We start from the raw sequence: 26,963 nt of genomic DNA on the forward strand, positions 1-26,963 counted from the left end.
CCTCTGGGTCTGCACTTACCAAAACACGGCTTTGTGTAGATTTTTAAAAAATTTTACTCTGCGTTTCAATTAGCAATTTCATTTTTGTGCGTGTGTATGGGTCCTAGGACTTGGACTCTGGGCCTGGGCACTGTCCCTGAGATTTTTTGCTCAAGGCTGGTGCTCTACTAGTTGAGCTCCACTTCTGCAGTTTGGGTGGTTAATTGGAGATAAGAGTTTCAAGGACTTGCCTGCTGGTACTGACTTTGAACTTCAAACTCAGCCTCTTCAAGCAGCTAAGATTATAGGCAGGTGTGTAAGAAAAAAAAAAATAGAATACATAAAGAAATAAAATGTCACAAAGTTGACCAGAATGGCAAGTATTTTAATTAAATAACAAATATGGCATCCTTCTATACTCTCATCACTCACCTATATGTACGTTAAGATGAACCAGTTATATAAAACAGACTACCACATTCTTGTACAACTCAGCATTCAAGACAGGAGGAGTTAAGATTTAGTTTCTGATGTTGAGTTTTCCTGAGCCAGTACTACTATCGTTAAAAGAATTCACCAAATTCTCAATACCATACTGTTTCATTTATATCCACTCTCCAAAAATTCTAGCAAAAATAGGTATTTACTAGGATTATGCTGACAGTAAGCAACCATAATGATATATATGCTTTACATACATTTTTGTTATTATATAAACCTTGAGGTAGAACACAGGAAAGATTAATAATTATCTTAAGGTCTTATAGCTCACAAATTAATAAGGACAAGCAAGACTAAAGCCCATGAACTTAAGCTCCAGGAAGAGCTGGTGCTCTTATAAGCTTGACTTTTATATAGTGCATCTTAGCAGTGAGTGCCAAGATTTGAACCTGACCCAAATCTGTGTGGCTCTGCTCTTCTTTCAGTTTCCTCATATAAAATGTGGAAAGCAGACCAAGTAATCGCAAAGGACTTTCTATTCAAAACTGTTGTAGTCCTATGTTTTTCTTTTTTAAGTTTTTATTTCTGAGGATTGAACTCAGGGCCTCATGCTTGCTAGGCCCACATTCTCCCACTTGAGCCATGCCTCTAGCCTCTTTACATTGGTTATTTTCAAAGTAGAGTTTCCTTTCATGCCCAGGTGGGCCTCGCCTGCCATCCTCCTACTTGTGCTCCCAGGTGTCCCTTGGTATAATAGGAACACACCACTGTGCCCAAGGCTTCCCTGTGGCTGAGGTAAGAGGCAACCACTACCATGATTAGGCCTTGGTTGAGATGGAGTCTCAAACTTTTTACTCTCCTGAACTGCAATCTCTGCCTTCCAAGTAGCTAGGATTACAGGAATGAGCCACCATACCAATTTCATGGATTTTTATAAAAGATTTCACACGGAAAACCTAAAAGGTTGTTTGGGGACTGTATAACAACAACAGCAGCAACAACAAAATCATTATAACCATATTTTCCAATTTAAGAATACAACAAACTGGAGATAGCTACTATTATGTCCATTGTAAACATGAATTAAACGAGGTAGATTAAGTAATTTGTCTAAGAAGCAAGTCAAACGATCATGAAGAAGCATATACAATTAATGTATGGTATAAACCTGGGCTTTGGATTTGCCTTACATTTAAGTCTTGTTGAAGGAGGACTGCCATGCTTTTCATTGAGTGCCATTTTCCTAACTCTGTATGACAACTCATCCAATTACATTTATTCATTAACACTATTGGAACTGTTCTCATTTCTAGGGGTGAAGGTAAACAGTGATCTCAGGCTAACATAATAAAAAGATTAAAAAAAAAAAAAGATATAAAAGACTTGGTAATACCAGCAGCCCAGTTCCATTTTCCTTCCTCTGCTTGTCTCTCCACTGAACACTTTCCACGCCAAGCCACCACAGCTGTGTTCGACCAGAGAAGTAAAAAAACACTAATTCATGGCTAGGAATGGCAGGATTGGAACAGCAGGGTCGTCTTTGTGCAGACACACCAAACAAAAGCAGAACGTGACACCACAAGCAGCCTTCCAAATTAGATCGCAATTAGAAATCATTTTCTTTTAGAACAGTCAGAATGCCTCAGTAGCGGGGGCAATGTAGATAACAGGAGCGCACACAAAACGAACAAACCAAGCAATAAAACAGACAAAACCCGGGGCCGGCCTGGGCCTTTTTCTGGGAGCTTACAAGACAAAGCCTGAGCCCAGCAGGCATTGCGGTCTGGCGGGCAGGTTGGGACTACATATTCCAGCATGCAAAGCTCTCACGTCTCTCGCTCCATTTTGACTACATAGCCCGGTATGCAAGGCGTCCACGTCTCCCGGACGGACTACGTTTCCCAGCATGCTCTCCAGATTGCTGGGTCAGCCTTCCCCTCCGGAGGGGGGCAGAGGAGGAGGGGGCAGGCCTCTGAAATGTATGTTCTCTCTCCTCCAGATCAGCCTCCTTTTAGGGAAAGGGTCGGACGCCACCTCTCAGTAGCGAATTTTAAAGGTAGCGAATTTTCCAGTTTCTGTATCCTCTGCTGTTTAAAGAGGACAGTTCCGGTGCAGGGCGGGGACAGGGCAGGGAGGGTCAGCCGGGCTTTTTAGCCAATGGCGTTGGAGCGGTTGTCCCGCTACCATGGCAACAGGGGCCTTGCGTAGCGAGTTGGGAGGGGGGGAACCATCCACCCATTGGGCAGCACCTTTCGAGAAGGCTCCAGAAGCAGGAAGCGGAAGTGGCACGTGGAGGGGCCAGTGGAGGCGCCGGTGAGTAAATGCCGCAGATTCTGGAAAGTTCTGATCAGTGCACTACATAAGGCCGGCGGATAAGGACCTCCCCTTCCTAGGTCTGTGGCGGAACGCTGGTACCTGCGCTCCCGTGCGAGCGAGCGAGCGGAACCTTGCGTGGCGGTCAGCGCGAGCCACAGAGCCACCCGGCGCCGAACGCCGCGTCCTCCCGGGGCCGTTCTCCCCTGCCAGTCGCCACTCTACTCCGTGGAGCCGGCGCCGCCGGGTGCCCGCGCGCCCGCCCGAGTGACAGCAGAGCGGCGGGACCCCGAGAGCCGGAGCCGGGCTGGGACCAGAGGCGGCCGCCGAGCCGGGAACACGCACAGCCAGACCCTAGCCGGAGGAGGACGGCGAGCCGGCCATGTCGGTGGTGGGCTTGGACGTGGGCTCGCAGAGCTGCTACATCGCCGTGGCGCGGGCCGGGGGCATCGAGACCGTCGCCAACGAGTTCAGCGACCGCTGCACCCCGTATGTACTATTCATATGTATGGGAGGTGGTGTCAGGACTTGGAGATCGTGGGAACCCCCCCCCCCCCCCCACCGAGAGCCGCGGGCTGGCCACTGAGCACGGCGGGGCGGCGGCGGGTGGGGGTTAGCAGCCGCGGATGGGGAGGGTCTGTCGGGGGCGCGGGTACGGGGCCGGGCGGGCACTCGGGGCAAGGCTGACTCGGGGATGGGCTGCAGTCGCTTCCTTCCGCGGCCGCCTAGGCGTCCCCCACCCGGCTCTTGGGAGCTGGAAAGAGCCGCCCCCGGGACCCCCTCCTTCCGTGCTCATCTTTGCGCGCCGGGGAGCCTGGGCTGCTGAGTCTTTTTTTTTTTTTTTTTTCTTCCGCATTGTGAATCTCCAAATGACTGGAAGCTTCTAGAGCCTGGGTGCTTCTGCTTGTGCAGGGAGCCGGCGGACTGTTGTTAGCGACCACAGACAGACTTCCTAAGAAAAAGGAACCATGTTCTTGCCTCTCTTAACGTTGTTGACCATCGTGTCCAGAATCATTTTCAGAAGTAAACATGCCCTCCCCCCCCTCCGCACTTTTAAATTAACTCTAGGAGCCATTTGTGAAGAACGTTGGACCTAAGTTTTTATTTCTTAATTTGGCAGTTTTGGAGAGACAATAGAAATGACACTCTTGTGCCACAACTCCTCCAGAAGGATGTTGTCATTGATGAAATGTATTTATTCTACAGCTGGAAGGGGCAAACACTTTAAAAAGCAACTTGTAAAGAGAGGGTTGTTTTCTGAACAGAATATGCACAAACGTGCACTGATTAAAACATTTGCTTATTTTTCAAGGAAATTAGGAGCTAATTATTTTTCAACTGCACAGAGCTCAAGATGACAAATGTAAAATGACCCCAAAGGTGAATGGGTATTATGTAATTACTTAGATGAACATTTGTGAAAGTGAATAGGAAAATCAGAAAAAAGAAAACATTGACTGCTAGTAATTACTATTCCCTGAGCAACCCATGCATATACCTCTTTGCAAATCCACCATGATCTGTTCTTTGGTAATATTAAAAACTGTAATTAGAGGTTAGTAAGAAAAATGACAGTATTTTAAGCCTTTCCTCTCTAGGTGCAGTTAACCTCTCTGTTGTCTTTGCTCCAATTAAAGGAAGAAAAGCTGTTTAGAGGAGGGTAGGCAGAAGATTGTCTTACGTGGAATGGTGACCAGGGTGTGCAACTAAAGCCTTTAGGTTTGGCTCTGAAAGATTTAAGCCGGGGGTAGTATCAAGTCACAACATGTTTGATAGGTGCATTGGCTCTTAATTCTTGCGTGTTCCAATTAATTTGATTGTCCCACTTGGAAAATGAGTAGGCCCATTGTGCAACGATTAGTTGATCTGAGCTTCAGATACTATTTATAGCCTGTATCTTACAGATCTAACTTCTCTTTGGCTTTTAGGATGCTGTTTAGCACCTCCTTCCATTTTCTAGTTCTAGAAAGAATGTTTCTATTACAGCAGATTTAAATGTCCTCCGTATATTCCCATTTACTCATCTCCTGGGCCTATGTAGGAGTAAAACAAAATTAGATTCGATTTGGATTAGTAATGCACAATTGGATTACTGCTCCAATCTAAACCTTAATCACTACCTCCTCCTCAGAAGACTTGCTGGATCCCTCTACTGTTACTATGCATTTCCATTTCCATTACTCAGAAAGCTGTCTCACAGTTACAAGTCACTTTTCATCTGTCAGTGCAGATTAATGTAACTGATTATTCACTCTTTTCCCTCAGCATTTATATTCCGTTCTGCTGTGACTTGTCCTGTATCATTTTTACTTGATTTTCTCTTCTGTGCTGGGGAGAAGCAAACTCTAAAGCATACTCCAGAGACATAACTTAGATCCCTTTGCTTGGGTTTACCCCAAACCTTGAATTCTAAAGAGCAGATGGCATATCAGAACAAAAGTAGATGTGGCAGTGACATTTAGATCAGTAGAGAGTTGGTAGATGAGAGAGGTAAGTTATACCATATTTTGTGTTAGTCATATGTGTAGTGCCAAGTTTAATAATAAATATCCTTTAAGTATTCACAGTATTTGCAGAATTCGTGTTCACTTTCTCATAATTGGAGACCTGGCAGATTATACCAGTACCTGAGGTATAGGAAAATGCCCCTTGAATCAGGAACAGTTTTTTGGGGATGATAGGACTTGGTACCTAGATTGGATCTTGGGAGGGTTTAAGTGTCTCTAGATGGATACCTGATGAAAGCTGTAAGCTTCCAAATGGTGCTAACTTGTCCTTTTGTTCCTTTAAGAAATTTTTATAAGAATTTTTCCACTTAAAAAGTTTATATTGTCAGTTTTTAACATTTTTGAAACATGTAGCTTAAATTTCTTTTAGATCAGTCATCTCATTTGGATCAAAAAACCGAACCATTGGAGTGGCAGCCAAAAACCAGGTATGTTCTCTAGAACTCTGTTAAGGTTTAAAAAGGAAAATCTCCAGAAATATACCAGAGTGTGAAATACCTAAGCTTAGCTAATTTTGAGTTTTAAAAATGTAAATAGAACATTTATCAACCCTCAAATGGTAATTTTCCCATTCCTCTTTATCTCTTATCCCCTCAAAAGTCTACTTCATTTCTTTCTGCTCTACCAACTTTTAATTTTTAGATCCAATTTTTAAAAATTATAACAAGACTTGGAGTTTTTCCACGTTCAGTTTCTCATGGTATTCATTTAAGATTGCTTTTATAGAAGGAACTTCTAAGAGGTTCTATGTTCAAAAGCTTTCAGGTTATTTACTAACTGAAGTGGGCCTAGCATGACTTTTGTCCAGACAAATGCTGTAAGATTAGAACCAAGAAAGCAAACTATTCTATAGAATGTCATCTGTTTTTAGTTTGTCTACCGTTAATATATAGATCTTATTTATGGTTCACATTGTAATTCTGTTGTAGAACACTGGTGTAAATCCTTTGGGGATTAAGAAAAGAAGAAACATGAAATACTTTTTGTGGGAAACTTTTAAGAAAGAAAATGAAAGTTTTTCCATATAGAAAATAATAATGTTAAAAAGAAATAAAGGGTTGGGAATGTGGCATATTGGTAGACTGCTTGCCTACCAAAAGCCCTGCCTTAGATTCCTCATTACCACATAAACAGGGGGGAAAAAAAAGGCCAGAACTATATTCTAATATTATAACTAGCAAGGTTAGAAGAGATATATGACAAGGGAAGGGGTAGGGGACCAAAGAAGAAAACACACAATCAAAATGACTAGCTTGGAAAGGAAAGTGACTTTGAGTGGATCAATAGCTCTCCTAAAGTGCTTGTGTTGGATATTGATAGCTGAGGCCTAAATTTCTGTTGTAATTTTTTTTATGGTTATGTTGGGGGAATGAGTTGGTTTGAAGACAGCTAGACAAACTTCATCTCAGTTTTTAAAATCATGAGGAATACTTTGTTTGAATTACTGGTATTGACAAGCGATGTTACAGTTAATGAAATAAAAAGAAATAGTAAGCTGTTGTGGTATTTTCAGGTTTTAGTAACTTTAGAAGTCAGCTTTTTTTTTTTTTTTCATGTATATGTGCCAGTCCTGGGGCTTGAACTCAGGGCCTGGGTGCTGTCCTTGAGCTTTCTCATTCAAGGGTAGCTTTCTACCACTTAAGCCACAGCTCCATTTCTGGCTTTTTGGTGGTTAATTGGAGATAAGAATTTCAGAGACTTTCTTCTCTGAGCCTTTGAACCACAGTCCTCAGATCTCACCTTCCTAAGGAGCTAGGGTTACAGGCGTGAGTCTGGTGACCCAGCTTACTTTTATTTATATTTTTTAAAGTTTTTTTAAAATTTTTATTTGTGTTTTTTTTTTCTTTAGTTTTAGGGCAGTCTCCTTATCTTTGAATTTAGTATGAGGAACTTGAGAACTGCTTTAAAGTCTGTGATAATACTGTTGCCTGTCTTCTTTCACTGTTTTCCTTCTGACATCTTCCATAGAGGAAGAATTAAGTAGAAATAAGATCTGTTTATTGATGGGAAATTGAGGGCCTCGAGGGAAGGTTTCGGTAGAGTTGAATTGTACATATGACCCTCTGTAAAATTGCCAGTGATGATGAAATTTGAGAACACTTAAGTCTCAAAACTTCTCTTGCAGCAAGTTACTCATGCAAACAATACTGTGTCAAACTTTAAGAGATTTCATGGCCGAACATTCAATGACCCTTTCATTCAAAAGGAAAAGGAAAACTTAAGTTATGATTTGGTTCCACTGAAAAATGGAGGCGTTGGAATAAAGGTAATATACTTGAGCCAAATGTGGGTTCTAATGGAATACTATTTACTTCATCTCTGAAAAAGACCACATCTTAGTAAATATTTAACTGAAAATGTTCTGGTTTTTAGCAGGTTAGGGGATAATACTGGGTTTGAACTTAGTGCCTTACACTGGCCAAACTAGTTATGTTTTACTTGAGCCACACTACAGCCCTTTTGCTTTTAATCACTCTTCAGATAGGGTCTTATTTGTTAACTTTTGGGGGTTAAACCACAATTTTCTCATATGTAGCTGGGATTACAGGTATATACCACTGTACCTGGCTAACTGAAATCTCTTAATTAGACTAGTTCCTCCTCCCTCTCAGCTCCTTTTAAGGTACAGTAAATACAGACTATATATGTCTGAAAATGTCCCAACTAATGTATACTACTGTAACTTAATTTCTTTCCCAGCTTTCTGGCAATTTTAAAATTGAGGTTTGTTTGATAGTGTCTATAAAATCTAAATAGTGTTCTTTACTGAAACCAATATATGTTCCAAGACAACCCATTTGGAGTTGTGTGGAGAGCAGTTGTATGGTAACAATGAGAAAGCTTCCACTAACTGCCACAGGCATTCTGGTCTTGTGATCAGCACACAGTAATACTCATTCCCGTGTTTCTCTTGGCAGTGGAGACTTACTGCCTTCTATTGTGTTTTGATTGACCGCTTGAGTAGAGAGATGTCTGTCCTAGCAAGATTTTGTGGAGGAAATTATGTACTTATAGTTGGAAGTTCCAATTACCATTTAGCTTACAAAGTATTTCGGTTCTTAAAACCTTTTTTCCCTTATTGTAGGTGATGTACTTGGATGAAGAGCATCTCTTTAGTGTGGAGCAGATAACTGCCATGTTATTGACTAAATTAAAGGAAACGGCTGAGAACAATCTCAAGAAGCCAGTAACAGATTGTGTCATTTCAGTAAGTAGAACTGAGCAATGTAGTGTGCTTTAATCTGCCTTCTTTATATTACTCTGGCAGTACAAAGTATTGCATGTGTATAAGCTGTTTTCTTACCATAAATCAAAATTGTCTTAAACTGTACTAATAATATTAGTTCCAGAGATTTAGAGCAGTTTGAGTGATATTTTTAGCCAGAAGCTGTTGCAGGTTCTTGACTAGAGGTAAAAATCTCCTGTGGAACTTTTTGGAATATAGATTGACTGGTTGCACCTGTAATAAGTGTTGTAATTATACAGCTGGTTTACTTAACATGTAAGCTTTTCACTGGTGGAGGTATTTACCCTCAGGTGAGAATTGGTGTTTCAGGAGTTTTTAAATGTAGCCTATGAGTGGTGAAACCTCTTAGGTTTTTACTATTGTGTTCTCTCTGTGGAAAACTGCTAGGGAAATTGTCAAAGAGGGCTTGACATAAACAAATGTCATGTTTTTATTTTCATATCAAATGGATATTTATAAATTCTACTATCTTAAATGACTGGGTCATTTGGAAGAGGTGTGGTTATGCTGTGCACTAGGATTGTCTCAAGGCCCCAACTCCAGCACGGTTCTGTGTTGATGGGGAAGTTGTGTGGCTGCTCATACCACTCAGAAGCCTTGATGGCAGCACCTCCTAGGATAAAAAAGAGTAAAGGAACAAGGGCTGATGTTTCCCAAGAGCCTTGGAAGACGCCGAGTTTTTTTCTGCTGTTTGCATAGATAATACTGATATGTTCTGTAAAATTGAATAACTAATCACTGGTCATTGGGTATTTCCTCCCATTTTTCCTCTTGCTTCCTTCTCTGCTCCCCTTCCCCTTCAATATAACTTTTAAGAAAAAGTTAATGAAAAAGATGTTGTGATTTGAAAGAGGATCAGAGACCCAGTTTTGTCTTGACTTGTCTCCTGGAAAAGTCTACAAATACTTTTTAAAATTTTAAAGTCAGGCAGGAGTTTGGCCTAGTGGTGGATTGCTTGCCTAGTATGCACAAAGTCCTGGGTTCTATTCCTTGGTACCACATACATAGAAAAAAACGGCAATGGCACTAAAGTGTAGAATGCTAGCCTTGAGCAAAACAAGCTCAGGGACAGTGCCCATGCCCTGAGTCCAAGCCCTCGGACTGGCAAAAAATAAATAAAAATTTAAAGTTACTCTACAAAGTTTTCTCTTACTTTGACATTAAGTTTCTTTGCCAATGTTTTGATACTTCTGTCTTCTTAACTTGTTAGAAGTCAGAATGACCTCACCTAGAAGCCTAATTTATAAGTCAGTGCCTTCAGAATCATTATCCTTGAGCTGTTTGATTCTTCTTCCTCTTAATGAAAATCAACAAGCTTTTCTAGAAAGTATTTTTAAAACCTTGGTTGACATGCTGGATTACAAGGTATCCCATTGTCAATGTCTGCATTCAGTAATACAGAGGTGGAGGGGCATATGTAGAAGAATCTGTATTACTCTCAAGTTAAGTAAAAGTGATTTGTAAGTATGTTGATATTATTCACAAGTAATTCTCTTTCTTGTTTGATTATAGGTCCCCTCCTTCTTCACAGATGCTGAGAGGAGATCTGTATTAGATGCTGCTCAGATTGTTGGCCTAAATTGTCTCAGACTTATGAATGACATGACAGCTGGTAAGAAGTGACTGTAATACAACTGTAGAGCTTCCTCACTGGTTGTTCTTAACCACTTCATATGGAGGTAGAAATATAGCCAAGGGCTGATGACCCACTTTTGTAGTCCTAACTACTTGGGGAGCTGAGATGTGGGAACACATTTCTAAGCCATCCCAGGCATAAAAGACTATGAGATTCTTACTTGCAATTAACCAGAAAAGGCCAGAAGTGGAGGTATAACTTGCTATCCTTGAGCAAAAAAACTAAAAGGACAGCATTCAAGCTCTGAGTTCAAGCCCCAATGCCAGCACAAAAAATAAAATCTAGCAAAAGGTTGGTGGATTTGAAAACAAAAATTTTACCTGTTAGGTCCTTCTTTTTGAGAAATGATACTTTGTCAAATTTATGAATCTATTTTCACTAAGAAATCTTTCATTCGTATTTTTTTTTAATTCTTCAAAGGAAGTGCATTGGGTTTAACTATTCCCTTATGGTGCTCTTATGGTTAAGAAATTGTTTTTTGCCCAAATTCTGCAGTTCTTAGTATCACAACCACCTTAGCTACAAAGTTCATTTTGTTTAAAAATTTTCTGGATTGTACTTAGGAGTTGATAGTGACTTTAGCCTATACTACTCATCAGGTTAAGTACTATGTGTTAAGTACTGTGATATTGTGATGAGTAAAGCAGTCATTTGTTTTTTTCCTTCTAGAGTTCTAGGTAAACAGAAAATTAGGAGAACCTCAGTTCTTAACTCTGAAATGTTTTTCTATTATGTTTCCATTGTTTTTTTGTTTTGCTTTATTTTTAGGCTTGAACTCAGCCTTAGCTTTTTTGTTCATATTTATGTATGTTTAGAGATGCTCATAAAAATAAGATACTCTTTAAGGCTTAGAGTTTGTTTGTTTTTGTTTTGTTGGTTGTGAGACTTGTACTTATGGCTTGGGCACTGTCCCTGAGCTTTTTCGCTCAAGGCCAGCACTCTTCCACTTTGAGCCACAATGCCACTTCCAGGTTTTTTGTTTTGTTTTGTTTTTGTTTTTGTGATACTGGGTGATTGAACTTGTGCAGCTGGTATTTTATTTACCACTTGAGCCATACTACCAGTTTCTGCCTTTTTGTTGGTTATTCTGGGATGAGATAGTCTTGGAATTTTTTCTGCCTGGGCTATTTTCAAACCACCATCCTCCAGATCTCAGCCACTTGAGTAGCTAGAATTACAGGTATAAGCCACTAGTGCATGTGATAGGGCTTAAATCTTTACAAAAGCAAGAGAGAAGAGAGAAGGGTTCTGTAATTGTTATATGTTACAGTTTTCATTTTGGGGTGTCGTAGCAGGTTGTGATTTTAAAAATACTATATAAAATAAATATTGTATAATAAACATTGTATAATGAGCCGTGTTACAAGTTCGTGACCATGTTTTGTCTATTATATCTCTTGGTATGTTGACAACTGATAGAACATTGTTATAAAGTAAAAAAAAAAAAAGGAATAAATTGATTCAAGAAAAGCCAGTGTAAAGTCAGGTATAAAAGCAGTGTGTTTATCTTTTATTGTCTCAAGTACAGTCAACTTTTCTGCATGTGTAATTGTATGTGACAATGAAATTCCCAAGAAAATGTGAGCCAAATAATCAAAGTGAGTTTTTTTATTTCGTAGTTGCATTGAATTACGGGATTTATAAGCCGGACCTTCCAAGTCCAGATGAGAAGCCTCGGGTAGTGGTCTTCGTGGACATGGGACACTCGGCTTTTCAAGTGTCTGCTTGTGCTTTTAACAAGGGAAAACTGAAGGTAACCTCATACATTGGCCCTAGGAAGTGTTTGTTGTGACTTAAACCTAGTGAAAATTGGACTACTACTATTCTTGTTAATAAAGAGCTGTAGGTAAAGATGCTGCCAAGAGTTGTTGCTAACATTGATCTGTGTGAAGTTGGTGTGACTGTCTTAGAATGCTCCTCAGATTTTTTAGCAAAGTAAAAACATTTTAAGGTTGTGTTGTCATTAAAGTTAGAATTATGTCTTAAGCCATTTAACACTCTTTAATCACATTCTTCTAACCGACTTGGATTTTGTGTTAACTATTTTAAATAGAACTTGTGAACCTATTAGTCTTCCATTGTTTGAGTAGCAATAGCTACTCAATTTTACTACGATTTATTACAAGAGTGATTGGAAAAATTTTCTGATTCTCTGTTGTTTTGACTAATTTAGGTTTTGGGAACAGCTTTTGATCCATTTTTAGGAGGAAAGAACTTCGATGAAAAGCTAGTGGAACATTTTTGTGCAGAGTTTAAAACAAAGTACAAGTTGGATGCAAAATCAAAAATTCGCGCCCTCCTTCGTCTCTATCAGGAGTGTGAAAAGTTGAAAAAACTAATGAGTTCTAACAGCACGGACCTGCCACTGAACATAGAATGCTTTATGAATGATAAGGATGTTTCTGGAAAGATGAACAGGTGTGTATGAGTTCTGCCATTTAAGTAAATGAAACTTGTCTCTGAAAACAGTCAGATTTCGGTTTTAAGCCAGTGTGGTGAGTCTCGGATTACATTGCAAGGCTGTGTGCTTCCTGCCTATGGCTGGAGAGACCTCTGCTTACCACTGTTAGAACTTGGGGGCACTTCTGTGACCAGGACTTTAAAAGTAAATATACAATTTTACTTTTTAATATTTCTGGGCCTCTAATTGAGTAATTGTTTCATAGGAATATTTTGAAGTTAAATACAAATAAGCCTGGAAATAATTAAGGATCAGATCTTGTATCACAGTACATCATTTGGGAGGTAAAATGCGGTGTCTGAATGTAGAAACAATTTTATCTAGTAATACCCAAAGAACTGATTTGTCTCATCCAACTCCTTTCTGCACTTTTTAAATACATTCATAAGAAACAAAGTTTGAAAGTATAAAACTAACTTGCTTATGTGAGATCCCAGTGTATCTGAGCAAGATAAAAACAGTTCACTGAGTTAAGCATTAAATTATCTTTAGAAAAATATGATGAGAGGATAATAGCTATCAACTAATTCTAATGACTTACGAAGTGTTTGTCTCATTTGCGAAGGTCACAATTTGAAGAACTCTGTGCTGACCTCCTGCAAAAAATAGAAGTACCCCTTTATTCATTGATGGAACAAGCTCAGCTCAAGGTTGAAGATGTCAGTGCTGTTGAGATAGTTGGTGGCACAACTAGAATTCCAGCTGTGAAAGAAAAAATTGCCAAATTCTTTGGAAAAGACGTTAGCACCACACTCAATGCTGATGAAGCAGTAGCAAGAGGATGTGCGCTCCAGGTACCTCTGCTCTGCTTGCTCTCTCTTGGTGGATATCCCCTAAGTAGCTTCCACTTTGTCATCCTGGTGGTTAACAGAAGTGGGGGGCTGTCACCTAGCTAATTGGATTACAAAGCAGGTTACTCAAATAAATAATTGGGGAAGGGAGAAGGAAATCTTGAAGATAGAGTAAATAGGAGATTAAGACTATCAAGCCGAAGTTCCTGAAACATGTTACATTAGGCATGATTCTGAGGAGATCACAGAAAACCCAACCACGAAGCACCAGTGAGCACTAATGAGCTCTGGTGGGTCAATTACTGTACAGCATGTATGAAGGAGTGAACCAGAGTGTTACTAGAGTGACGGAATTGATTTGAAGAAAAGGATTATGAATGTTAACAAATAAATGGCTTTAAAAAAACAGCTTCTCCTTCCCCAAGTTGATAGCCAGCCTGCTCATCAGATAAGCATATCCCAAAAACAGAACTCTAGAACTTATTGGAAGTTATAATCAAGTAAAGTCGAAATAATTTTAACTGAAGTTTCACATTTGCATGTTTGCATTGATCTGATTTGTAGTCTTTTAGGAACAAGATTTTATAAGCAAGGGTCTTAAAGAGTGACTGTCCTTTAATTCTTGTGGAAGGTAGATCATGTAGATGGTACCTGCTAATGCTATCTAGCATATTAGCATGTACCAGCATGTTCTGTGGGGGTTTTTAATTAGTGTATAGTGTAGAAAAATCATTGATTATAACATTTTCATTATATAATGTTCTTGTGTTTATCTTCCCTATTCCATTTGTTCCCCTCCTTTAGTCCCCTTCCTATTTTTTAGTAGTCGTCCTTTTGTGGAATTTTACCTTTAGTCCCCTTCCTATATTTTAGTAGTCCTTTTGTGGAATTTTAAATTCTTTCTCCTTCATGAGGGAATATATCTCCTTACAAATCCTTTCAAGTTCACATAATGTTGAGAGTTTATCATTTCTTAATTTGGGCCTTTGTTTTGAATGATACCACTAATTAGATGATTTGACATTTTCCTTTCTTGTTGAATCTATCCAGTTCCTGATCTATTTAGCAATTTTTATATGCCAGTTCCAAATATGAACTCTCTCTCATCTATAGAATGATTTCTGACCCAATTTTGGATTTTCTAGTGGTTTTGATTCAAATTGGAAATAAAAGCACTTGGGATTTACCCTTTTAGGGTCAACATTTGAAAAGTGATATGGACAGAGGTGTTTATAGATGTCCATATATATATATGGGGGGGTGTACATATGCATTCATGCATGCCTGTGAAACTGTTGATTAAAAATCATTGTCTTAAGATTTTGTATGTATGTTATTGTCTTTGTGACTAGTGGTAGGATTTAGGCAGATTTTGTTGTTGTTGTTGATGTGGGACTTGAATTCAGGTGCCTAGGTGCTGTCCCGTGCTGTCCCTGAGCTTTTTCTGCTCAAGGCTAGTACTTTACGACTTTGAACCCCAGTGCCACTTCCAGTTTTCTGGTGGTTACTTGGAAGTAAGAGTCTCACAGACATTTCCTGACTGGGCTGGCTTCAAACCATGATCCTTAGATTTCAGCCTCCTGAGTAGCTGGGGTTAGAGGCATGAGTCACCAGTACCTGGCACAGCAAATTCTTTATATTTGAGATGACATAGGCTATAAAGTTTATAAAATTTTAGTTTAAATCTGCCCTCTCATTAGAACTGATTTATACTATAAGAATGAGTGGAAAATAGTTAAATGCTTGTGCTAATCTTTGTAATCTATGTATTTTTTTAAGTGTGCCATTCTTTCTCCGGCATTCAAAGTTAGAGAATTTTCTGTCACTGATGCAGTTCCTTTTCCCATATCTCTGGTCTGGAACCACGATTCAGAAGACACAGAAGGGTATGTAGGAGATAATTACTTGCTTGTCTTTACTATAAAGATCAGTTTTTATGGTAAAATGCTTACCTGAGACTTTTCAACTACCAAACCTATCAAAATATTTCTTTGGTTTTGGTATTGTAAATGTTGAGATAATTGATAATGATTTTAGAATGCTCCTTTTCTGTTTGTGGGGTATAGAAAGATTAAGTACTTGATCTGTATTGGATATCTTTTCTCCTCTAGTTTTCATGAAGTATTTAGTCGAAACCATCCTGCTCCTTTCTCCAAAGTTCTCACCTTCTTTAGAAGGGGACCATTTGAGCTTGAAGCTTTCTATTCTGATCCTCAAGGAGTTCCATACCCAGAAGCAAAAATAGGTAAGCAGTTAGCTAAGTGTATTTGGGGTTTTGAATTAAGAACTTAGCATTCATTGTAGAAACTGAAAATAGTTTTCTTAGCAATGTTGAGTAGAATCTAATTCCCTGAGAAGCCACTGTGTATTTGTAACAGTGGTGACATAGAAATCTCATTCATTTTATTAATGATTACCCTGGCCTATATAGATTAAGTGACTTGCAGATTTTGCTGTTACTTCTAAATAACATATTTGGGATCACTTATTTTCCTGTTTTGATATGATCTGTTTTCTTTGTTGTTGCTGTTGTTTGCTGCTCATTTTGGGCTTTAACTTGGAACCTGGTCCCTGAACTTTTTGCTCAGGTCCTAGTGCTTTAACACTTGAGTGAGGTACCACATCTGACTTTTTGTAATTCATTGGAGATGAGCTTCTCAAGGACTTTTCTGCCTTGGGCTGGTTTTGACCCTCTCAATCCTCAGATCTCAGCCTTCTGATTAGCTTGGATTACAGGACTGAGCCACCAATGCCTGGCCTGGCTGCTTTTAATGTTAACCTGTCTTTATGTGAGATGTTACTTAAAATTAAAACCTGGCTCAAACTACTGTGAAAATGCTTCACAGATGTACCTTTGAATTGTACATTTTCCTCAAGGAAAAACTTGGACATTTTGATATAACATTTTCCATCCACTTTTACTAATAGTAATTCATTCTCTCTCTTCTCCCTCCCTCCCACATCTTTCTTTCCCTCTCTCCCCCAGGCTAGATGTGCCAGTCTTGCCTTTTCTTTTCTTCTTTTCCTTTTCTTTTTTTTTCTCTATCCTTTTCCTTTAACATTTATCATAAAGTTAATGTAGGAAAGTAGTCTTGAGAAGTTACTAAATGAAAAAATCGTAAGATTTTGGTAGATTTGAGTTCTTTGTAGCAGTTCCTCATTATATAGAAAATAACCATTAGTATATTACTTCCTCAGTTAGTAGTTTGAGAAGTGATCAAGATCTAATTCAAGATCAAGATCTTTAACTGACCGGGTAAATTAAATCTGTAACTTACTGTGTGTTTATGTAGACAGCATCTTAAATACGAGGCTGTTAAGTCTCATAGTACTTTGCACATAATAAATTCATAGTGCTTTTGGATAGTGGTGGAGATAAGCTACTCTTAACTCTTTTTTTTCTGTGGTGTGTGATCATTATAAAGAGTGCAGAAGCATGGACATCCTAAGTAACATGTAGCACATCACACAGTCAAGATTCAAGTATTACTATTTGCAGTATTATTTAGTAACACTGTGGAACCATTCTGTTGCTATTAATAGTGTCAAGCATTGATAAAATTTTGACTTACCTTCTCTGTTTAAAACATAATGGAAAATGTTTTGGTTATCTAGTCAGAAAAATAATACTCCTTAAAAGACTATATAGTATTAAAATTCAGTATATGGATATCAAATGCTTAAGACTTGGTAACAGATTTCCACATCAATTTGTGTGTTCATCCATCTGGAGAAACAAGCGGAAGAGGCAGAGATTGCTTTCTATCAGATATTATGCCCAGTTCTATCTAATGCATAGTAGTCACAAAAGTACTTTGGTTTTTGAAGGCTTTTACAACATACTAAGACTAATCCCAGTGAACTGTAAATTCAGTGCATGTGTATAAGTATACTCTATAATTGAGTTACATTTATAATATCCACTAATGGACATTATGCTGGTCAGAAATAGGAAAGTCTTGCAGTACTACTAGCAAGCTTTATTATATTTTCTTATTTGTCTTTACAGACATTTGGAACCAACTCTTAAAACTCAGTTTTTTTTCTGTTCCAGGCCGCTTCATAGTTCAGAATGTTTCTGCACAAAAAGATGGAGAAAAATCTAAAGTCAAAGTCAAAGTGCGAGTCAACACCCATGGCATTTTTACCATCTCCACAGCATCCATGGTGGAGAAAGTCCCAGCAGAAGACAGTGAAGTATCTTCTGTTGATGCAGACATGGAGGGTCCAAATCAGAGACCACCAGAAAACTCAGATACTGATGTAAGTTAGGGGATTAGTCTTGGTATCAATATGTAGAGTTGTCTTGATTTCTAAGCCAGAGGATAATTTTTTATCAAGTTTTGTGCAGTGGTAGTAGTTCTTGCCAGTTAATAGCAATATACAGGAGTTTAATGTATTGTGATTGAGGTCTATGTTACTGAATTTAACTAATATGATTTAATTAGAGGAGGTAAAAACTTTTTGCTCTTGGCAGGAAAGATAAAAACTTGTTTTTCTAAGCCTGATTAATTTTGTAAATTGTATGGCCTAATTACAACTTTAGGTTATTTCAGGAGTGTAATCAGATGTTGCTTAAATGAAGAGATAGGCAGTTCAGTGTTTTAGTTAAGGTGAGTCAGTGTAGTATCACTGTTAACCACACTGAAACTATTAGCATTCTGACCCTTGGTTTTATTTTCATCTAGAAACGTCACAGCAATGAGTTAAATGGCTAGTGTTGTATACTTCTTAGTCTCAATTCCTCTTGGATATCAGTAATGCCTTCTCAGTCCACTTGTCTGAAGCTTTGAAAGAAAAATATGAATAGCCTAGGGATGGACAAAGAGTAGTTGGTTAACTTAAGGCTTAACCTTCTCCCAAGGATGGGAACAGATCATGGCAAACACTGATTTACTGGGACTGTGAGCTACTAAAAACAAGATGAAGAAAGCCATTTGGTAGGGTTTATTTTCTTTCCCTTTTATTTTTGGCAGTATTGGGCTTTGAACCTAGGGCTTCACACTTGTTTAAGCATTCTACCTCTTGAGCCACACCTCCAGTCCTCTTGAGATAGGTTCTTGCTTTTGGCTTTGGCTGGCCTAGACTGTGATCTTCCTGTTTACACTTCCCACAGTAGCTGGGATAACAGGTATGCACCACCATACCCATCTTTTTTTTGTTGAGATGGGTCTTATAAACTTTTTTGTCTGGGTTGGCCTGGAGCTACTCTCTTCCTTAGTTTAGGACCTCCCATAACTGGGATAGCAAGAATGTGCTACAGTGCCTACCTATTACATGAGTTAGGGGTCTTATGAGCTGGACTCAAATGGGATGGTTCAGATCTCTGCCTTCCCAGTATTCTCCCAAATTGAGTGTACTGTCTTTGGTACTCTATAACTTTAAATTTATAAAAAAAAATAACTAGGATGATAGGTATGAGCCACTGACACCAGACTTCTTTCCCTTTCTTAACTTGATTTCCCATCAGCATTGTTAACATGTACCATTTATTCTTTATCCTGAGAGCTTTTAGGTATAAATAGCTGAATTACAAAATGAAAATGGACAGAGAACTGCTCAAATATCTATAAACTAGCGTGATAAATTCCAGAGCATCTGGAAGTTGGCCATTTTTTATAACTGTTCAGTAAATCACTATGGAGATGAGGTTGATAGTCATAATAATGACTGCTGGCGAAACTAGGGTTTGGAATTCTGGTTTGCTTCTGGGATAGTAGCCTATTCCTGTTTGGGGAAAGTTTCTTAAAGGTTGCTCCTGATTGTTACATCAACCACATGCCTACTTGTATCATTTAACCACATTAACTGCTCTCCTTCACAGGATTTCTCACAGGTTTAAGAGGTCTAGGTTTTTTTCAAGTGTTTAGTGTTCATTTTGTTTATAGTCCAGTCTCTTTTCTGCCCACCTATTAAGATTTCAGAAACTGAGTACTGTCTTTGGTGCCCTATAACTTTTTTAAATTCATAAAAGTACACCTGCTTTCTACATCCTTTGTGCCTGGGCTTTCATTTCAGAAAAATATCCAGCAAGACAGCAGTGAGGCTGGAACTCAACCCCAGGTACAAACTGATGGTCAACAAACCTCACAGTCTCCCCCTTCACCTGAACTTCCCTCAGAAGAAAACAAAATCCCAGATGCTGACAAAGTGAGTGACTCTTCCAGTTCATTCCGTTGGACAATGTTGCAACATATCGTTAGTGGTATTAAATCTATAGATGCAAGAGCAAGCTCCAAGTGATTTTATCCTATGTAGAATTTTTTGTTGTTCATTTTCAATGTGTTACTCAACTAAAACCAGTTTGAGATACTCAAGCTCATCCAAAAGGAAATTGCATACCTTGCTCTTGACCTGAAAGTGCCTCTTGATTAAATGCCATATGAGTAACAAGAACCTAATGCAAAAGCATTTGTTGTCTTCTAAAGGGCAGAGATACCTGCTAATGCCAGAGGCAGAAATAGACACATTCTGGTACCACTTGAACTAGTTAGACGATAAATACATGGGCTATAGGAGTTCAGTAAACTTTTTCTCCTTTCAAGTCACCTGTCATATTTAAGTAAATTAATTATGATCACCATGTGGTGTTTCAAAGTAATTGTTCCGTTGTCTTGCTCTCATAGCAGATATTGGAAGCTAAATAAAATTGTGGTATAGTATCTCTTGACAAATCAGAGTCCAATCAGATCTTTAAAGCTCATGGCCAGATGGATATTGAGAGGTTCCCATTATCCATTATTCCTGCAGATCATTCTGCATTTTCTGAATGTTCTCTCTCTTCAAGTTGTTTGAGATTACTAACCTGCCCTTGGTACTTTGGTTTTCACTCACATCTGAAGATGGGGCTCTTTACCATAAAAAGCATATTACAGAGTGAATTTTACACTACTACATAAGACTTGCAGGTTTTAATTTGCCAATGTCTTGTTTAAAATCCTTTGGAGCTCTTAATATGAACTGTGAGTCCTGATTGATTTCTGAGATCTCTCTTCTCTTTTTCCTGCTAATAGGAATTATGTGGTTGTGGTAGTTATTTAGAAGAATAGGCACTTCATTTCAGCATTAACCCCCTTGTAAGTTTAGGGTTATCAGCTTGGCTGATAGTCCTAGTAACTGTCTAGAGCTTGATACTGGGTAGAAGCTCGTGTTCGTAGTTACAGGTAGGACTGCTAGGCTCAGCTCTTTAACTTTTGGAGGGATCCTCATTCATTCCATGTCAAAATACCATTTTGTGGCGTATTGTTTAATTTTGTAGTGCTTTATCAGGATGCATATCATCATCCCTTTTTAATTAATTTTTAATTATCTTTAAATAGTTGTACAAAGATGTTTCAGTTTATCATGTCAGTTTATGAGTGCAGTGTGTTTTGATTAGTGTCACCTCTTCTATTCTCTCCTGTCCATCATTCTTTTTGTTCAAGTATCTGTTGCATTCTTGTGTCTTGCTAAGTGTCACCTGATGCGTCTTTCTTTCCTGTGGATCATGCCTTCAGAACATGCACTCTCCATTGCAGGATTCTTACACAGTAGCCTAGGAAAGAGGAAGGAGACATGGGGACTAGAGGCTAGTTGACTAGGTGATCTCCAGTGATATAGCATAGCATGTTGCACTTAGGATGTAGTTGTGATTCCTGCTTAAAGCAGAAAAACAAGTTTGGGAAGCAGTCTAGTGTGTAATTTAAGTCAAATTGTTGAGCTTCTGTAGTCTTTGTTTCTTGAGTAAAGTGTCTAGAATTGTTATATCCTTTATAACTCAAATTGCCCATGGCAGTGATGTACCATTTTGACATCATAGTCAGAATACGTGTTATTATACACTGTGTTATTACCATCTAATCTGTCATACAGCTCAGTCTCCTCAATTGTTGTCATTTGTGCTAGGAAATATGCCAGGAACTTGAAGAAGGGGAAATACAGAAAAGGTTTAGAAAATTAATGGCTGTAGGAAATTCTTTAGCCCTGTATTTACATATTTTGAAAAGCCTACAGTAAACTACACTTGGAATATCCTTCATTCATCAAACTTGGGACCAGAAATGTTTTGATTTTGTACGTTTTTAATTGGAGTATTTCCATATACATCATAAAGTATGTTGGGAATGGGAAGCAAGTCTAAACACTAAATCATTTGTGTACCCTTTCTATACATAGCCTGGAGGTAATCTCTGTAATGTGCTTGTATTTTGACTCTGACCTATCCCATGGATTCAGCTGTGGAATTTTCCACTTGTGTTGTAAACATCGTGTATTTCAGATTTTAGAGCATTTTTGAGTTTTCTCATTACTACCTTAAGAAATTATGTCTTTTTTGGAGACCGGGTTTTATGTAGCATAGGCTGGCTATGTAATCCAGTGTGGCCTTGAACTCATAGTCCGCCCAAGTGCTGGGTATAAGCATCTGCCACCAGGCCCACCCATCTTTTATTTCTTTTCACTTTGCAAAACTTACATGTAAGAAATGGTAAGATCCAAAGGCAGGTAGTAGAAACATTATATTTGTACACACAAATACTCAGTCTCCCAAGTTTAGTAGGAATTTTTAATAGTTACTGTGGGGCTAATAGCTAATACAGGAGTGTGTGTGTGTGTGTGTGTGTGTGTGTGTTAAGGATTGAGTAAATCCTTACATCTTTAGTGTTGAAGTTTTTTAAGTTTGCTTTCAGATTTTAGACTAAAGGTGTTGAATATGGAATTTTGACTTGGGATTCACAAGATGCCTAGTGGAGTTAGAAAATGAAGGCCTGCCTGTGAGGAAACGCATAAGCAGAAAAGAATACTAGGTTCAGTATCAGAAGAGAAAAATGTGCTGGTGGATTGATGAAGGAAGATAAGACACTTGAGGTTTTATTGCAGCCCTAATTTAAAATGGACAGTGGGGAATTAGGAGACCTTATATGATTCTATCTTGATTTAGGGATTTATTTTTGTTTTACATAATCAGTAAGTATGATAGATAACTTTGTTTCTCATGGATTGACAATTTTCCCCTTGTTTTTTCTTTAAATCTTCCTTCCCAAGGCAAATGAAAAGAAAGTTGACCAGCCTCCAGAAGCTAAAAAACCCAAAATAAAGGTGGTGAATGTTGAGCTACCTGTTGAAGCCAACTTGGTCTGGCAGTTAGGGAAAGACCTGCTTAACATGTATATTGAGACAGAGGTAAGTATTTTAAGTATTTTTATTTTGAAGTATATTTAGTTCTGACATTTCTAATACATAAAATGACTGTAATTCTTCCTCATACCCTAGTAAGTTTTATCAGTTTTTGCATATGTATGAGAAGTCTGTGCTGTAGATGGTTCAGCTTGGTATAAAATTAACCCAAGTTCTTATAAAGAAATTGTGACAGTATGTCTGAGTAGAGCACAGTGGAATCTAGGAAACCCAAACTGTTCCTATGAAAAGCTGGGTACTTGTGACCGATTCCTATAATCCTAGCTGCTCATGATCCTTGCGAATCAAAGGTCAGAACCAATCTAGGTAGGCAAATCTTTGAGAGTCTTAACTCTAGTTAATCAGCAAAAGCCAGAAGCACAGGAATGGCTCAAGTGGTTAGAGCACTACACTGAACAAGAATATGAGGCCCTGAGTTCAAAGCCCCAGTACCAGCACACATAGAAATTCCTATTGTACTTCTTTTTAGTTTCTAGGAAAATAAAGTAATTGATTATTAATTTTTGTTCTGGTACTGGGGACTGAACTCAGGCCAGGGCAGAAGAGTGCAAGACTCCATCTCCCACCATGAATATCTCAGGCTTAGCCTTATAGGCATGAGTCACCAGCACTCAGCTGGGTTTTGTTTGTTTGTTTTGTTTTTGCCAGTCCTGGAACTTGAGCCACGACCTGGGCGCTGTTCCTGCGCTTCCTTTTTTTTTTGTTCAAGGCTAGCACTCTACCATTTGAGCCACAGCACCACTTCTGGCTTTTTTTTTTGCTTATGTGGTGCTGAGGATTCAAACCCAGGGCTTCATGCATGCTTGGCAAGCACTCTGTTGCTCAGCCACATTCCCAGCCCCAGCTGTTTTTTTTTAATTGTTTAATATTAAACCCCAAATATAAAGTATGTTATTTATAATGAAAAGATGAAACAACTTTCACCTGTGTATTTATTGAAGGAATAGCTCTATAAAATTATGAACTAGAAATTGGAACAACACTTAAATTTTTTTATATCATCATTGTCTTTTTTAAAAATTCAAGTCTAGTGGAAATTAGGTTTGCTTTTGGAAGTAACATTTTCTGTTTCCTAACAGGGGAAGATGATAATGCAGGATAAATTGGAAAAAGAGAGAAATGATGCTAAAAATGCTGTGGAGGAGTATGTGTATGAGTTTAGGGACAAGCTGTGTGGACCATATGAAAAATTTATATGTGAGCAGGTATGACTTAAAGCTCTTATTCAGAGCATCATAAATGTTTAATAAAACTTGGTGTGCATGCCTTTTCTACATTATTTAACTTGATATTTTTGTGAACACATGATAGTTGGGGAGAAATCGCATAAACAAAGCCAAGAATGAAGTTATAGCTCATTTAAACTCAAGTTAGGAGTTGTGCTAATCTGGAGATCCTTGGGCTGTCTTGTAATATGGTGTATTCTAACCCCTACTCTGACATGTGTGTGACTTTTTTCACGTGTTTAGTTAGTGGGTTGTCAACCTGAGTATCTGCCCTTTTGGTATAATTGAGATGTACATAAGAAAGGAACATAACTTCTAATCCATAACCAAAACTTTCCACTATTATGATTATTTGGAACTGGATAAAATATTGTAAGTCAGGAGCAGTTTACTACAAACACTGAAATGTCTCCATGTAACAGGACAGAGAAGCCACAAAGGTCCAGAGGTCAGTCCCTATATTAAAGACTCTATAGAACTAATTAGGAGAGTGTTGGAATTTTCAGTAAAGAAAATTTTCCAGCTTGATCAGTACCTTCCTGGGCAAGATTAGCTACTTCAAGGATGCTTCTTTGTTTTGTTATAATAACTACTGAAGAAAGATTGCTACTAATTTTGTTCTGTTTGCTGTATAGGAACATCAAAACTTCTTGAAGCTCCTCACAGAGACTGAAGACTGGCTCTATGAAGAAGGAGAGGACCAGGCTAAGCAAGCATATGTTGACAAATTGGAAGAGTTAATGGTAGGCTCTTCTCTTTGTAAAGAGTGGTACTGTACTTTTAAATTGTAGACGCTTAAAACATAATTGTAACAAATATTAATTCACTACATCTGATTTTAGAAAATTGGCACACCCATTAAAGTCCGATTTCAAGAAGCTGAGGAACGGCCCAAAATGTTTGAAGAACTGGGACAGAGGCTACAGCACTATGCCAAGATTGCAGCTGACTTCAGAAGCAAGGTAAGTTGTGTGCACAGTAAGGAGTCAGCCTAGTTTTAATAGCTAACATTTTGGTTCAAAAGTTTTTATTGTGAACAGAAAGAAATTCTTAAGCAAAGAAGTTTTGGTATTTGACACCACATTTACATTTAAACTTTATGGAAAGTTGGGTGAACTAGTAAACTTGACTAATAACTATTGGTTTTATTTTTTTTTTTCTATTTAGGATGAGAAATACAACCACATTGATGAATCTGAAATGAAAAAGGTTGAAAAGTCTGTCAATGAAGTGATGGAGTGGATGAATAATGTAATGAATGCTCAGGCTAAAAAGAGTCTTGATCAGGATCCAGTTGTACGTTCTTATGAAATAAAAGCAAAAATCAAGGTGAGTGATATTTTTGGCTACTGTATTGACTTTCATGAGTTCAACAAAAATTATTTGAGACTGCCTTATATGTAGCTCTTTTCCCCATAAATCTTACCTCATCCTTATTAAGACTTGACCTGCTTATTCACTTATTAAGACTTGCTTATTAGTTCATTATTATATTGCAAAACACAGAAGGCCTCCCTTGTAAGTTTAGATGTCTGCTTATTCAGCCCAGCAATATAATATGGTTGATCTAGAGAATACATACTTTGTGTAAAAACAAAGTACCTGCCCCTATGAACTAACTCACGTTCTCACAGAGGGGAATTCAGCCACACACAAGTGTGAAGGTCATGTGTCAAATGGGGAAAAATTCCCATAGGGTGTAAAAGGTTTAGAGCACCCAGGTGATTATTTTTTATTGGGAAAGGCTTTTTTGCACATATGAGAAGAAAATAAGGCTGGGCTCTTTGTCTCAGATAATGTTCAACATAGTGAATGAAGGCCAAGGGAAAGCAGAGTTTTAAGATTTAGTCTCAAACCAATTTTTCTCTGTCTCTAATCATTTTCTTTGTATTGTAATATTGGAATCATAGTGAGGACAACTACAACACTATTTATAAATACTAACCAAGTCTGAATCCTGAAAGAATTTTGATCAGGCTTCTGTGCTTTGGGGCAATGAAGAAATGGCATTTTCTCATTGATGTATGATGAGAGTTAGTAGAAAAACAGTGAGGCAGTATTTGCAAATAAACTAATAGACCTGAGTTATTCTGTTTTCTTAGGAATTGTATAATACTTGTGAACCTGTTGTAACTCAACCCAAACCAAAAATCGAATCACCTAAACTAGAAAGAACTCCAAATGGCCCAAACGTGGACAAAAAGGATGATGATTTAGAAGGCAAAAATAATTTTGGTGCTGAACCTCCACACCAGAACGGCGAATGTTACCCCAATGAGAAGAGCTCTGTTAATATGGACTTGGACTAGATGACATTAAGCTGGCCTACTCCTCCAATCAATGAAATATTTTTTGCCATAGTATGTGATTCTACATAACAGACTGAGACTATTTATATTTTCTTTTTTAAGGATGTCTAGAAATTTTGTGTACTATATGGGAACTAAACAAAGCTTAAGTCTGTAGCCTTTATGATTAAAAAAAAAAAAAAGGAAGATTGCCTTGGTAACTTTCAGATTCCTGTGGAATTGTGAATCCATACTGAGCTTCTGTGCAGTATCACCATTTGCATCACTGAGGATGAATTAATTCACTTTTGTTTTTGGAAACAAACTGTACTGCTTGTTCAAGAAGGTTATGGTTAAAATCTTTTAAACATTTGTTCTTGCCAAGGTAGTTTTCTTGCATTTTGCTCTCCATTTCAGCATGTGTGTGGGTGAGGATGTTTATCAACAGTGCTAAGTCTGGTTTCATAAGGGCTTTCAAAAATTAATTCTGTCCAATAGAATGATTTTGCTTTCATATTAAAATTTCAGTGAGTGAAACAACAGCTAGTGAAACGTGTTAGCAGCATGCAGACAAAACTAAAATTATCTCATTATACCATAAGCACATTGTCATGTGAAGATGTGACATGGAATAAACAGTGATCCTGTTGTAACTGATTGTGCGAACTTCATGAGCTTTAAAATAAAGTTCATCCTATGGTGTCATTTCTAAACTGTTGGTATTCACATTGATTGAAAGATGGGACTGGGGAAGAGGAGTCAATTATTGTAGCAGAAATGAAGTTATTTAGTGTGAAAATCACTTTTCTAAATGAAAATCACTTCCATTTAGAAAGTGGTTGTATAGCCTTACTGCATTTCAAACTATGTTAAATACAAAGTAGATATAACTTGAGATAC

General features: G+C 38.2%; 1 protein-coding gene across 2 annotated transcripts; it reads left to right on the plus strand.

Annotated features, from left to right (window-relative positions):
- Nucleotides 1–2,715: 2,715 nt before the first annotated feature.
- Nucleotides 2,716–26,776, plus strand: Hsph1 (heat shock protein family H (Hsp110) member 1). Of its 2 annotated transcripts, XM_048341556.1 has the most exons (18): nt 2,717–3,222; nt 5,611–5,668; nt 7,366–7,506; nt 8,326–8,448; nt 10,000–10,099; nt 11,743–11,876; nt 12,297–12,541; nt 13,150–13,378; nt 15,155–15,261; nt 15,487–15,620; nt 17,430–17,638; nt 19,394–19,525; nt 22,397–22,534; nt 23,629–23,754; nt 24,411–24,518; nt 24,618–24,737; nt 24,943–25,104; nt 25,878–26,776. In XM_048341556.1, exons 1-18 carry the CDS (start codon nt 3,116–3,118, stop codon nt 26,082–26,084), a joined length of 2,580 nt encoding a protein of 859 aa, XP_048197513.1. In that variant the 5' UTR covers nt 2,717–3,115; the 3' UTR covers nt 26,085–26,776. The 2 variants fall into 2 exon arrangements, with proteins under 2 accessions (XP_048197514.1, XP_048197513.1); XM_048341557.1 differs by lacking the exon at nt 19,394–19,525 and having other exon boundaries at nt 2,716–3,222.
- The last annotated feature ends 187 nt before the right edge of the window (nt 26,777–26,963 follow it).

This window comes from Perognathus longimembris, chromosome 3 (assembly GCF_023159225.1).
Source record: "Perognathus longimembris pacificus isolate PPM17 chromosome 3, ASM2315922v1, whole genome shotgun sequence".
Classification (NCBI taxonomy): Eukaryota; Metazoa; Chordata; class Mammalia; order Rodentia; family Heteromyidae; genus Perognathus; species Perognathus longimembris.